Source organism: Choloepus didactylus, chromosome 23, assembly GCF_015220235.1.
Source record: "Choloepus didactylus isolate mChoDid1 chromosome 23, mChoDid1.pri, whole genome shotgun sequence".
Classification (NCBI taxonomy): Eukaryota; Metazoa; Chordata; class Mammalia; order Pilosa; family Megalonychidae; genus Choloepus; species Choloepus didactylus.
In genome coordinates, this window is record NC_051329.1 from 16,294,662 (window position 1) to 16,309,321 (window position 14,660).

General features: G+C 42.9%; 1 protein-coding gene across 9 annotated transcripts in view; it reads right to left on the reverse strand.

Moving 5' to 3' along the window:
* FBXO21 (F-box protein 21) overlaps positions 1 to 14,660 on the reverse strand; it is a 64,297-nt gene that overhangs the window by 32,650 nt on the left and 16,987 nt on the right. For 7 of the 9 annotated variants that reach the window (XM_037816663.1, XM_037816667.1, XM_037816665.1 and 4 more), the window contains exons 8-11: positions 12,255 to 12,434; positions 11,351 to 11,483; positions 4,850 to 5,061; positions 3,116 to 3,273 (exon numbers count right to left, since the gene is read on the reverse strand). In XM_037816663.1, coding sequence (XP_037672591.1) covers positions 3,116 to 3,273; positions 4,850 to 5,061; positions 11,351 to 11,483; positions 12,255 to 12,434 — 683 coding nt within the window. The remainder of the gene's footprint in view (positions 1 to 3,115; positions 3,274 to 4,849; positions 5,062 to 11,350; positions 11,484 to 12,254; positions 12,435 to 14,660) is intronic. The other 2 variants (XM_037816664.1, XM_037816670.1) reach the window with 1 other exon arrangement.

Genomic DNA, 14,660 nt, shown 5'->3' on the forward strand with positions numbered 1-14,660 from the left:
GTATGGGGTTTCACTCCATTCTTTTAACTGTTTCACCTGTTTCAAAATGCTCACAATACAAAGTTGTAAAAAAAACTAGCCTCTCAATTACACACTACTCCCATGCACCTTGCTGACTTCTACTGTCCACAGGGCTGCCTCTCTTGGGCAGGGACCCCTCCCTGATGTGGAAGGTGAACATCTGCTTGGGGTGCAGGAAGATGAAGGCGCTATGTTGTCAGTCAGCACGACAGCCACTGCCTCCTGGAGCTTGCAGACAACGACAGCCAGACCACTGGACAGGAAATGGGGACAGTGGACGTGCCACAACTCAGAAATACGGGTCCTCAGGGAGGGTGAAGCAGGGACAGTGACCTAATCTGAGATGGGGAGAGGGGAAGAGTGAGAAAGGCCCCAGAAGGAAGTGACTGTGGAGGAGACAGGCATTTGTCTGGGTGCAGACAAGCAGGCCAGAGAATGATGGTCTCAGAGAACAAATGAGCTTGATCTGCCTGGAGGACGGCAGGGCAGGAGGTGAGGTTGTGCAGGAGGCTCCAGCTGGTTTTTGGGCCTTGCAGGCCACGTAAAGGAGTCTGGACTCCCTTAAGGCCAAGAAGCTACAGAAGGGTGGTTTAAGCAGCCAGTGACCTGGTCTGAGGTGCCTGTCTGGAAGGTCCTCTTACTGCTGGGAAGGAAAATGCCCTGGTGGGAAGCAAACCTGGAAGCAGGTGCCAGTTAGGAGGGTGGCACAATTATCTAGATGAGAAACAGTTGTTGCAGGAGAAGGGCAGGGCCACAGGAAGGGCAATACACGGATGGAAAGAGGAGAGACATTCAGAGACGGGCCTGGTGAGATGTGCATGGGGTGGAGCAGGGAACAGAAGACACACTGCCCAGGAGGTCTGTTCGGTGACATGGGCGGAGGGAGGAGGTCGTGAGTTCTGGGCTGACCAGGTGAGGAGCCACCTTGAAGACCCCCGGGAGCCGTCCAAAGCAGACGCCTAGAGGGCTGAGAAAAAGGCAGAAGAGCCTGGAGGAGGGCTCCGGATGGAACCGGCTCTGAGCAGCCAGCACACTGGCAGCAAACAAGGCCGCAAGAGCAGAGGGGCTGGCCCAGGAGAGGTTGGGGGGCAAGGAGCACCCCGTTGGCGGTGGGACCTGCCTAGGAACTCCTCTGCATCTTGGTATTCCCACAGCCGCCACACGACAGACCCTCGGAAAACACCGACCGAGTGACGAGAGAACCACTAACAGAAAAAGACGGAAAACTATCATCGGGTAATAGATGCTTTTTAATTACAAGAATTTTCTAAAAATTAAAGAAACTTAATGTTAAAAAAGGAAGTCTGCTAATATTATCCACAATCATTTAGTGTTTAATCTCAATTTTGGTGGTGTGGTAAAACCGACAATCAGATTTGAAATCTTTTTACAAAATCATAACAATGTGATGTTACAACTATAAACATTACACCCATGTTCACATAATATGATGAAATGAGTTCCTGAATTTTCAGTGTGGACACTGGACAAATTCATAACATCTAAAACCAAATACCTGTTTTTATCCACTCTAAAAAGCATATTTAAAAGTAAAAAAAAAGTTTCCAGAAGCTCAAAGCTCAAATACTTAAGGTTTTAATACCAACCCTCTAAGGGGCAATGGATGTACCTGGTGAAGCCACAGACACTGGCCCTTGGTGTTAACAAAGAGAAAATGCCGCTATATTCTTGGATACACTAAAGGATGCACATTATAAAAACCTTACCAAGTAATGGGTGATGTACAAAGAGTCCACAAAATCATTCAATAATTTCCAGATCATTCGTTGATTTCTAGTAATTGTTAGTATCGCTCTTTAGACGTAGCTTCAAAAGTTAAAAAGTATTACTGTCGGAGACTTTGTCTAAATAGGCAACCCCATCAACCCCCCCACCCCATCCCCCACTCCCCCACCCCACACACACACACACACACAGAGAGAGATGGGAGAGTGAGCTCCTGTACTACAGTCACAATGGAGAACTGCTCTCACCATCACTCATGACAGGGATGATCCCCTGTTGGCTTCTGATGAACAAGAAATCATTAATATGAAAACTTCTGGCTTTCTTCACTCCTGAGATTCCTATGCATTTAATATTTCTATTTTTGAGTAAGTCATGAAAATAATTTATCAGAATGTAGTTATTTATTTAGGTCAAACCTGATGTTTCAGATGAGACAGGTAAGAGTGCAGCATGAGTGTAGTTAAGGATAAGGCTCTCTGACAAGCTACCTGGGTTCAAATTTCTGTGCTTCAGTTCCTTATCTGTAAAACTAAGATGGTGATGTGATAATAACAGTTCTCAAAGGGACAGAACGCTGCCTGTCAAAGAGCAGTCGTGCTGCGTTGGCATTTACATTCATTTTTACTAATAAAATTAATGTTGTGAATGCCTTGACAGGCAGGTGTTCAATAAACGCATCCAATTAATTGTAGATAAAATTCAACAGGGGCAAAGAAAAGGGAGACTCACACGTAAGATGCTTCTGTCTCCACACCGCCTCCATGGGCTCTGCCTGTGATCTCAGGAGACCCACGGGCTAGCACCTTGCTGGTGCTGGCAGCAGCCTCCATTACCAGACACCTGTTGGCTCTCCCTGCCTCTCCCAGGCACTCGCAGAACCAGTGCTGTTGACGGCGGTTCCCCAAAATGGCCACGTGGGGGCGCCTCTGGGGGAACCCAAGCTAGCAGCCACAGTCTCAGGAGCCCAAAGGGAGCCAGGGGGGCTCCCCCAAACAGTGTCCTCTTGGAGACCTCCAGGCCAGATGGGATTGTGGAAAGGGCACAGGCTGGCCCTCCTTGTCCGACCCATCAGATCCGAACTGCAACAGCACAGGAAGAGGGTCCTGGCTGAGGTGGTGGTGAGAGGGGGAGGACCTGGAACAGTGACTATTTAACCCTTAGTGTGGCCACACCAGTGCCTACCCACTCATGCTGGCTGAGTTATCAGCTCTGATGAGGTGAGCCATGGGACACCTGCCAATTTTGAACAAATGCATGACATGCACCCACAGTATCTGAGTTCTCAGGCATGTGCTTAAAATATGCCCAGCCGTCATTATGGGCACATACAGAACTAGCTACTTACCTTGGGCGGCATATCTACAAGAACCATCCTCCACAAGAACATTGTAGAAAGGCTGATGATGGCCATGGGGCAGGCTGTGGACGTTCATGTTTCGAATCCATTCATGTCCCATCATGCAGGTGGGGTCCCAACCATAGATGACACAGTTATAGCCGTATCTAACCAATGTAAGAGCAATGACAAATCAATTCACTGGAACTTTGTCAAGGCAGCTATGAAACAGCTTGGCTTCTCTTAAACTCATGGTCACAAATTTGCCGCTTTTACTCTATGTTGGATCAGTTTTCAGGACATCCTCTTCCCACCTCTATAAATCCCTCTTATTATCATATAGTACTTCATTTGGAAAAGAAGAAATTTTTCAACAAATAGCTTTAAGACAATAACTGGCTGTCCAAATGGAAAAAGGTTTTAGACCTTGACCTGGCAACACACAAAATCAATTATTAGTAGAACAAAGACCTAGATGTAAAATGTAAAACTTTTAAAACATAAAATATCTTCATGACTTGGGACAGGAGAAGACTGTTTAAACAAGGCACTAAAAATACAATCCATAAAGGTAAGAGTGATCAACTTGATAGCATTAAAATAAAGACACTAAAGGATTCTGATTCAGATTATTGTAAAAAGTTATAGAGCAACTGGGGAAACATAAACTCTGACCAGATATTTGATGATTTTAAGAAATTGTTTATTTTTTCAGATGTGATAACAAAATGGTAAATGTATTTAAAAAGAGTCCTTACCTTTTAAAGATACATAACGAAATAGCTACAGATGAAGTGACACTGGGGAGAGGGCGTGGGAGTGGAAATGAAACAAGATCGACTCTGTTATGATAACTGTCGAACCAGGAAACATCACCTGCTCATTATACTTGTCTCTCGACTCTTACAGATATTTGGAAATTTCCACAATAAAGTTAAAAAGAAAAAAAAAAAAAAAGAAGAAGAAGAGGGGACATAATAAGAGTGAAGAACACCAGCTAAAAACTGGGAAAAGATATTTGCAACTCATACTGACACACACACTAGTATCCAGAATAAAGACTTACAACAAATCAACAGAAAAAGACAACGCAATAGAAAAATAAAAGTGCCTAAAGAAGCGCTTAATAAAAGAAGACACTTGAATGAAAAGAACCTTAACTGCCTCAGTAATCAGGGAAATGCAAATTTAAACCATGAGATACCATTTGCTATATAAGCATTATTTTTAAAGGTCTGGCCATAATAAATGTTGGCAAGAAGAGCAAGTCTCACGCTCCTAGCCTGCTGGTGGGATGTAAATTAGTACAATCACTTGGGCAACAGTTTAATTTCGCCTAGTAAATTGATTGCGTACGTACCCTCCGACCCAGCAAATCCTTATCCACAATTCAGATTTGAAGAGATCGAGACGAAAGGAGAAGAATAAGAACAATGAAGAAAGGAGAGAAAAAACCCTTTCCTTACAGAGCTGCTTACATCTTCCTGCACAGAGAAGAGTCAACATCTAGGGGTGACTAAAACATAGGGCGATCTCTCAGTTGGGAAAGTGAGTCATTTCTTAAAAAACATATGGTTCAGCTTTCTGTCTTCCTTGTGGTGAACAATCAGGAAATGCTCTATTACAGAGGCCCAGTCATTTCTTCAGGAATCAGCTTCCTCCTTGGAATACTTCAGCCCTAGCTCCTCGGCACTGCTCCCACAGCACGTGTCTGTCCTCTGGGGGAGCGGGGATGGCACTCACCTCTTATGCTTCATAATGAGTCCGATGGAGTAGCAGACGTCTCTGTGCTTCTCATCGGAACGCAGCTTAACCTCCACTCCCACCTCTTCCTTTTTGCGCTCAATGTGCTCTAAGGTGTGCTGCACCAGATAGCCCACCGCCCCGTGCTGCCCGGGGTCGAGGGTCTGGATGTGCTGTAGGATGTCAAGCACCTTCAAGACAAGACAGAAAGACTAGGGGATAATATTTTCAGCTATGCCTTTTCTTTTTCGCAGCTTGGGAATTAAGCCTACGTAACCTGATGAAGGAAGGCAAGGGGTGGCCGGGCTCTGACAGGTCCCCTGTATCCATTCTTCAACTGACTCCCAAGAGCCAGCGCCACACACTGGGCTCGTGTCTGATGTTGAAAACAAGACCGGGGCATCCAAATCCAACCAGGGTGAATGGAAGGAATTATTTAGAAAAACACTGGTATACCAGAATAAGCGCTGGGTAAGGAGACAAGGGTCTGCCATTTCCCAGCACATCTAGATTAGGTGAACTCTACGAAGTTCTAAAATTCTTGGTCAAGGCTGGAATGGTGGGAATCCAATTTTTTTTTATAAACAGACAGGAAACAATTTTAACCCGCCACTCATGAATTAGGAGGAAAAACAAAAGCTAAGCTGCTTCAATCCAGATCAACAGGATGTTTTGACACAACTGCCTTAGCACTGAATAAGAAGGAGAGGGTCACAGAGAGGGTACCGAAGCAATGCAAATTAGTTGAGTTTATGATGCTATATTTGAAGAGTGAAGCCATGTGTATCAGGGTTCAGAAATCCTACAGGTCATTTCAGCAATCTTAACTCATAATGGAATTCAGTATTCAAGTGGGCAGTGGAAGAAACCACACGTCTACGAGGAACTTAAACATCAGCTGGGAAAAGCACAACTGTCTGACTCTACTGTTGTATTCTTTCTACTTGTATACATTGCCTCCACGGAAAAATAAAGACTCAAATAAAGTTATAAAACCACACAATGATTTAACACCAGGATGTTTACAGCACTTAGTAGAGGGTCTCTGACTTGCTTCTCTTTTGAAAACATGATCTCATCCTATTAAACATAGGTGATTTTAGTATTTTCCCCTAAGAAAATAGTGGATAAAACAACAGAATTATAGTCCTGTTCAAAAAAAAAAGTCAAACTAGCTGTTTTACCTTTCAATTAATTTCTATGCTTACTGACTGATGATTAGTAACCGCCCTACCTATTTCTTGATACATTTGGAGCCTGTTTAAAGTGTTGTGAAAGCTAGATTTAGGCACCATACAATACTGTTATCCCAATATCCAATTCTGTCTTCCTGACTGAGATTTGCAGAAATCTCAATATTTACTGAACACTTATTCTATAATGGTCATTGGGCTAAGCCTGCCCCTTTTATTATTTCATTTAATCCTCCCAACTTGAAGGTCAGAAATAGTCACTGCCAATTTACAGAAAAGGAATCTGACTTAGTGCTAAGTTAAGTAATTGCCCAAGATCACAGGGTTATGAAGACATGAAATGAGGATCTGGGCCTGGGCCTGACTCTAAACTCTAGGTTTTCACCATGACACCATACCAGAGCAAGAGGAAGAGCAGTTTTTTAAACTAACTTTTTATTATGAAAAATTTCAAACACATAAAAATGGACAGAATGGTGTAACTCCAAGTACCCCAAACCCAGCTTACCAAGTATCAACTATAGCCAAACCCCATCCACCTCCCCCCTCCAGTAGTGTACTTTTAATTTGGGGGACGCTAAATGATTTTGTTTGACCGCTGAGCTTCTATTTAGTGTGTCTGCTAAGGGCTTTCCTTGTGTTCCCTAGGTGCTTCTTATTCTATCCTCACTACATTCTAAAAACACATCTTCCCCTCCTTTCCTACCAACCCCCTTCATTCCCCTCAACCACACAAGTAAATCAGTCATAACCTGGAATCTCCAAGAGTATCTAAGGAGATGATATGGGTCAGGAATAAATACCTTCCTACTTCCCTGGATATATGATCAAAAGGGTAAAGGGAAAGGGTAGAACCAGAGAAGATATCCCAATGTGGGGCCCAGTATGTTCCCGAAGGATGTGGTGACAGCTGGGCACCATGCTGTCTGTGTGGTGTGGTCACCAAGATGCCTCCAACCCAATTACAGAAGCCTAGAATCCCAAGTCCCCAACACTTTTGGGGTAGAGCTTTTGGAACAGGAGTCTATCATAGGAAGCTCTTCCCTGCACTGCTTCTCTTCCTCTAACCCAGCTGACAAACTTTTTCTGTGAAGAGCCAGAGTAAGTATTCCAGGCCACTCAACTATTTGGCTCTGCCACTGTACCCAAAAGCAGTCACAGATCATATGTAAACAAACTGGCATGGCTGTGTCCCAAAAAAATTTATTCACAGAAATGGGAGACTTTGGCCAACAAACCTGTCCTAGCCTCATAACTCCAGGTTCCCTGAGGCTCTGTCTACAGCTCTTGGCCCCACTGTCTTGATACCAATTCTCTACAGGCTCCTGCACTACCAGATGCTGATGCTGGGAGTCAATGCCAAATGCTTAAGCCATCTGCACTTGGGTGGCACCAGGTCATATCAAATCCAACATATCCCATACTGTATACCTGTCCCCTTGAAACAGTTCTATTTTCCAAGCACCTATTTTTACAGTAGTACAAATAGTCTCCCTTGTTGGAAAACCAGGATATCCTCATTGATCTTCTCCCTTATTCAACCCCAGTGAAGTTCTGTTAGTTCTTAATAATTCATTCCAAAGAAAAAAATTTTTGAGCACCTACTGTGTGCCAGGAACTGTGAGGAGGGCATGGGGAACAGAGCATGTGTTCAGTGGGGGATGGTCAAATAAGCAGCCACAACATACAAAGAGCTTTGTGACAGGGAAAGTGCAGGGCCCAACAGGAAAATCTACTACCTAGTGCAAAGTGGTCCAGAGAAGGCATTTCAGAGGAGATGGGAGTGTGAGCTGACAGCTCAACAGGAGGGAGTCAGGCAAGCAGAGCTGAGGGGGAAAGAAAGGTGTTCTTGGCAGAGATGTGGCTCCTGCCAAGGCCTGAAGCCAGACAGCGTGGACAACAGGAGGGCAAGGAGACAGCGTGGAGTAGGAATGGGGCAACCAAGGACAGGCAGGCAGGCAGGGCCAGGTCACCCAGAGTCCAGTGAGCCACAGTGAAGATTATGTGCCTGACCCTGTGGGCAACTGGACAGCCATGGAGAGTGTTTTAAGAATGAAGTGACATGATTAAATTGGCATTTTATTATGATTCCTCGGGCTACAATGTACAAAGTGGGTTCAAAGTCTAGGAGTAGAGGGAAGACGAAGGAAGAACCCTATGTAATAATTCAGGGCAGAGAAGTGTCTTCTTTGACGCAGTGACTTACACAAGCCTGGAGACATACATATCCACGTTTAGATGTGTGGTGGGCACTTGGATACATGGGTCTGGAACCCAGGATCTGGGCAGGAGATCAGAGAGCTGGAAGCCACTGGTATAGAGATGGTGACTGAAGCACAAGAACAAGTGAGATCACCCAGGAAAGGTGCAAAGTAAAAAGAAGTCTAGAAACTCCGCGATGATATATGGCCCTCAAGGGACAGTGGACAAGGAACTAGCAGGAGCCTGATAACCAGACACCGAGAGTCAGGGGAACAGAGAGTTTGAGGAGGAAGTGGTCCACAGAGGTTAGATAAGGAAAGAAAAGTATCTACAGGAGTGAGCAACAGGAGAATGGTTTTAGCAAAAGGGGGTCACAGGAGTCCTTGGCAGGAACAGTTCCAGTGGAGGAGGGGTGGGAACAGATCACAATGTTCTGAGGACGGAGTGGGAGGCCAAGCAGTGCAGTCATCAGGCATGGACAATGTGCACGAATTCCAGCTGTGTAGGGGTGGAGAAAGATACAGTGGTAGCCAAAGGCAAATGTGGGGAGCGGGGTCTCGGGAGTGTTTTTTGTTTTTTTCCCTCAAAGATGGGAGAGATTTGAATATATTTAATACTGATGGCAGTAGAAACAGGAAGTTGATGACATAGGAGAGAGAAGAGATGACGGAAAACTCAGTCCTTAGAAAAGGCAGGAGGGGCATCTTTCCCCACTGAAATAGAAAGGAAGGATTATTACAGATTCAAATAAGTACATGGGTTTGGCAGCAGGAAGAAGTAGGAGTTCCTGTCTACTGGCTTCTTCAGAACGATCTGGACTTTGCCCACGGTACCACAGGATGAAGAGGGTGGGTGGGCTCTGGCATCAAACTGATCAGCTGAGCTCCTGGCACCATCATAGATGAGTGTGGGGCTGTGGCAAGTTACTTAACTTCTTGGTGCCTCAGTTTCATTATTTGTAAAATGGTGACAAAAACACTATCTATGGCATGGGATTGCTGAGAAAATTGAAGGTGGTGTTCGATAAGCATTAGAGACTTCTTAAAATTTGACCATCCTACACTCTTTATTTCCTTCACAGCCACTATAACCCTGGGTTAATGTAACAGTGACCAAGAAGGCTTGTATTTCTTAGCTCTTCCTTACTTAACTCAATTCAGGTTATAAGGCAATTTTCAGGTTTTCCCAGCTTGAGAACTTGCACCCCTTTCACCTAATGCAGTAAGATCAAACAGATGTTTAATGCTTTCAAAGCCCTCCACAAACTGTTTCTCATCTCATACACATACACTATACATCAGTGTATACATCAAATAAAGAAACAACCTCTTGTTAGGCTAACCTCCTCTGCAGACCCTGAATTCTGATTCTGTGCTTCCCCTCTGGAGTAACCTGCTTTTCTGCCCTCTGAAATTGTTCCCCATTCTTCAAGGTCAAACCCTTCCTCCCGAGACAGTCCTTTGTCAGTGACTTCAGCACCCACTGAATGAACTCTTCCCCATAGGGAGTCCCACGGTCTCATAATTTTCCTTAACTCTTTTGGGGGTACCATTTCTCTAGCTAGAGGGCACGTCTATTGAGGAGAGGGAGTTACTGAGGCCGCCTTCCTTTCCTGATCTTCAGATGTGGGGCACTTATAGGTGCTCTACTGCAGAAGCAAATGAACAATCGTCACAAGGAAAGATGTTCTGCGTAACAAATCTGGGACTTGTTTTAGTGACATTGGCTTGGTAGAAAGGGAAACTCCAAGAGAGCACTACCGTGACTGCCCAGTAGGTGGTGCTAAACCACGGGTCAGTACCATGAGTAGCTTGCAGAAGCAGAGGACACCAGAGCTTCTGCAGAAACCCCCCTCTACCACACACTTACGAGATGTTAACCTCACCACTTCTAAGGCTGCTGTGTAATTTAAGTACAGAATTTACTTATAAAGAACTTTGTTTTGAAAGGATCTCTGCATTTTACAAATTATCATGAAAGTCCTTAACACATTTAAAGAAAAAATGTCACAGAAATTAGTGATGTACATCCTACTATCAAAAATAGATAAAGTGAAAAAAATAAAAGTAAACAAATTCTGGACAACAGGACTCCAGGAACCAGGTGGTAACTGGTAGGGAGTCGAGTCTTCCAATAACTCTTCTACCAAATCACACAATGTTCTGGGAGGACATCTGCTATCTGGGCAGAAAATATGACATATTTTCTTAAGACAGGAGTCTAGGGACTTTTCCATGGATGCTGCTTTTTTAAAAACTAGTTTAGCTCTTTGAAGTTGTCAATTAATGAGATACAATTTAAACCCAAGCAGTGCAGAGTACTTTAGAACATCTACTTTCTCAAGAAAGATTTTTACCACTCTCTAATAACAAGGGTAGATTTGTTCTAAACAAATGAATTGGATTATTAACATACTCCCAGAGGAAAGCAAGGGCATGGTGGAAATTTGCAGTTGGCTACTGCATGGTACTACACAACTGGACACATCAGGTGCACCCATAGCCCATGAGAACTTCTGATCTCAAATACTATGGCTTTCTGAAAGTGCCTGCTGCTGGCCAAAGAGGGCCATTATAAAACTGAAAAAATCCAAGTGGATCAGGATCAAAATTCAATGGTTCCAAAGATATAACCAGTCTTTAACTAGTCCAGTGGTTAGACTTGAAGACATCTAAAATCTACATTTTCCTTATGTCTAATAGACTATTTGCATATGGTCAATTCACGTGTCAACAGCATGGCTGGATGCTGAACACTTAAAAGTACTGCTTCCCCTTGCTAAGCAAGGCAGACTTGGGGAAAATGTATGTCTGGGGCACCAGCGAGTAGGGGAGCAGGGGCAGAGGCGATAGCTTTCTGGTTCTGGGTGTTCAAGGGGCTGAGCACAAAGAGAATGGGCAATTCCTGACAGTATAACCAAATGTTATTACAATTAAAGGAGACAGAAAACAATTTGATCAAGGGGTCAAGACTGGGAGACTTGAATAAATTTGTTTATTCCCCGTGTTTCAATAAAAGGACAGACTTGTAGGTGGCGTCTTAGTTATCAATAGCCTAGGAGTTCTCTCTCTAAGTCAAGTGCAAATCATCAAAGTAAAATAATTACCTTTTCTGGCCAGATTCCCAGGTGGAAGTAAAGCCTGGCTTGAAGGAGGAGAAGTTGTACCTGGTCCGGGTACATTGCCAGATACAAATCCAACGAGTCTCTCAAGAGCTGGTATGACTGATCAATGCCTTCCCTAGCAGAGGAAAAATAATTTCAGTCTTATCTTGTTTGCTTTTTGGTTAAAGACCCTCTTTTTCAAAGCCTGAGTTATAAAAATAATTGCCACAAATACCAAAAATTTTCTGATTCGGATACTTCCCTGAGACTGTTCAGCAGATAGTTAAAATTCTCTTAAAAAAAAAAATACGCAACAAATATAAATCTCATACCTCATTTTGGTGATGGGCACTAAATTAAAATCATCAGCATTTTCATCAAGCAGTCACCTCAATAACACTGTACATAATTAAAAATGGATGTTGACGGCAGAGAACCATTTCTACAATGTATAAATCCCTCAATTTTCCCTTTAGGACAAATTTTCTGAGAACTGCAAGCAATATATTCTCATATTTGTATTGTTTAGTTTCTTATCTAAGTGATAGAAAGGTATGAATTAAAAGACTACAAAGCCCTGGGACATCAGAACATCTTGCCCCCTAAAAATAATCTCTGCTAGCCTAAGATATTCTTGTTACTAAAGAACACTTTCAGTATTTGCAAAGAGAACTTGTCCAAGTCTACAGCAAAGATAGCAACAATGCAACTTTAAATAGCAGCATGCCACCAGAAATAGTTATTTTACATGGTAGGTAGACAGCGGAACCCACTTAACTGTGCTAGATAGCATCCTCTGATTTGTTGTATCACACATAAGCCCATTAAATAAGATTCTTTTTAAGACAACTCAAGCCTCTAAAGACACGCACTCTGTAGAAGTATCGGAGAACCAAGAAAACCTTACCGCTTTCCCAGGCTTAACAAGTTTCCCACCATACGTTGTAACACTTTCTTTACATTGACCACGCCGTATAATGCTGCAGTCACATGCTGGCCGATCAAGTATTCACATTCCTTTACCGTCAGTTGCTTGCCTTTCCCAAAAGCATCTATGTAGATGTAGTCAAAGATGTCCAGGGCCGCCCTATCCCCAAAGCACATTTGGTTAGCTAAATCTCAGATTACAGCTGACAATTTGTTTTAAATCCTCCTAAAAAAAAGCTCAAATTAGAGGCTGAATGTCAAAACAGTAACTCTTCTACTTAAAATATCAAGACCTTGCCCAAAGTTTAAAACCTGACCCTTTATATGTGCTCTGATGGGTGCAGACCGTAGTCCACTGATATTAAGAAACAGCCCTGATGTATGCTTATCTAATGTAGGTTTTTAGGGAGATTAATCCTAAAACTCCTTGCCAGAAATATCTATCCAAAGCTTGGCTGCTATGGAAGGCTAGAGGCAGTCCCTTAATCCTCAAATCAGCAGCCGTTAACTGTCTGTGGATCTGATAAAGTTACGGTGCTTTGCACCAACAGGATGCCACATGTGGTTCTACAGATATGCTCAGGTGGGTCACAGACCTGTGGAGCCCATCCATGGACGCCAATCAAGAACCCTGCTCAAAATGCCCAAAAGGACATTATTGGGACAACTGAAAAAACTGGAATATACACTAAGTACTCTATATCATCATTCAATTTCTTGAACTTAACTTTCTTGACTATGTTCTTAGGAACTATATATGGAAGTATTAAGTGTGCAAAGAGTATGATGTATGCAATCTAAAATGTTCAGAAAATAGAGTGATACAGCAAATGTGGCAAAATGTTCAAAGTTGGTAAATCTAGGTATCTGGGTGTGGGATATATTGGAGTTCTCTGCATCGTTTTTGTGTTATTTTGGCAGCTTTCCCATAAGTTTGAAAAGGAAGGGAGGGAGGGAAAGAGGGAGGAAGGACCCTGCTTGAGCCACAGCAGGGCCGTGCCCCTGGACGGATCACAGAGCTCCTCCTGCAGAACTGCTTCCTGTGAACTATGTTCCCAGATGCCGCGGCTGGCCCAAACTATTTCACTTTGATCTCATACCCACTGCCAATCATGTAACAGATTTTTCTCTTCAGCTACTCGAAAGCCTGGTCAGTAATGCTTCCTTGAGTCACATTTATAGCCCACCTTTTGGAAGGATATAGGACTTATTTAACAGTTCTAGATAAAAGGAATGCTCTTCAACTTTTCTCTGCAAGGGCAGGAGAGCCTCCCAAGGACACTAAAATGTATGGGCCAAGATCACCTATGAGCATAAATGCAAAAATCCCGAATAAAACATGAGCAAATCAAATGCGCCAATGCATTACAAAATCCATGATTAAACTAAATGTAACCCAAGAATGAAAGGATAAAAGGAGTTAACAGAAAAACATCTATTTCAGCACACATACATTAAAAGAGAAAAAACATATGATCAAGTCAACAGAGACAGAACAAAAATTTTGAAAAAAATACTAGCTAATATTTAGCTATTAAAAAACTCTTAGCAAACTGAGAATTTAGGAGGCAGCTTTCATAGCCTTGATAAAAAGTTATGCCCCCAACATCAAGTTTGACAGTAAAATTGAAAAAGCATATCATTTGAAGTCCTAAGGCTCTTAGAGTACACACATAAGACACACAAAGGTGAGAGTGCCTGCCTTCAATTTCTACTATCTTTCTGCAAGAGGACCTAGCCAGCAGAATAATAAAAGAAAAAGAAACACATATATAAGAACCAGAGAAAAAGAAGAAACAAAACTGTCATTATTCATGGACAATATAACTGTCTACAGAGAAAAGCCAAAAGAGGTGACAAATTATTAGCACTAATTATTTAGCAAAGGTGAATATAAGGCCTATAGCTAAATATCAACCATATCCCTGTACACTGTCAGTATCTAATAATCGTAATTTTAAAAATTACCAATTACAATAGCAACAGAAAGTATAAGATATCTAGGAATAAGTCTAAAAAGACATCAAGAAGCTTTATGAAGGGCAGATCCTCTTTAAGGACATTAAAGAAGACCTAAGTGGAGACAGATCATATTCATAGAAAGAGAGACTCAGCAGTGTGACACTGGCAATTTCCCCCCAATTAATCTATAAATCCAGTTGAAAGTAATCTCTGATTCCAATCTGTGTCCAGAGTTTTCAAGGAACTTGATAAACTGATACCAAATCTATACAGAAGAGCAAAGGGCCAAGAGCCAAGGAATTCTGAACAACTCAATGGGGGCCTCATCTTAATAGGTATCAAGACAGATAACAGAGTTTCAGTTACGAAGACAGTACGGTCTTGATGTAGGAGCAGATAAAAGAGACCAAGGCGGGAGCAGAGG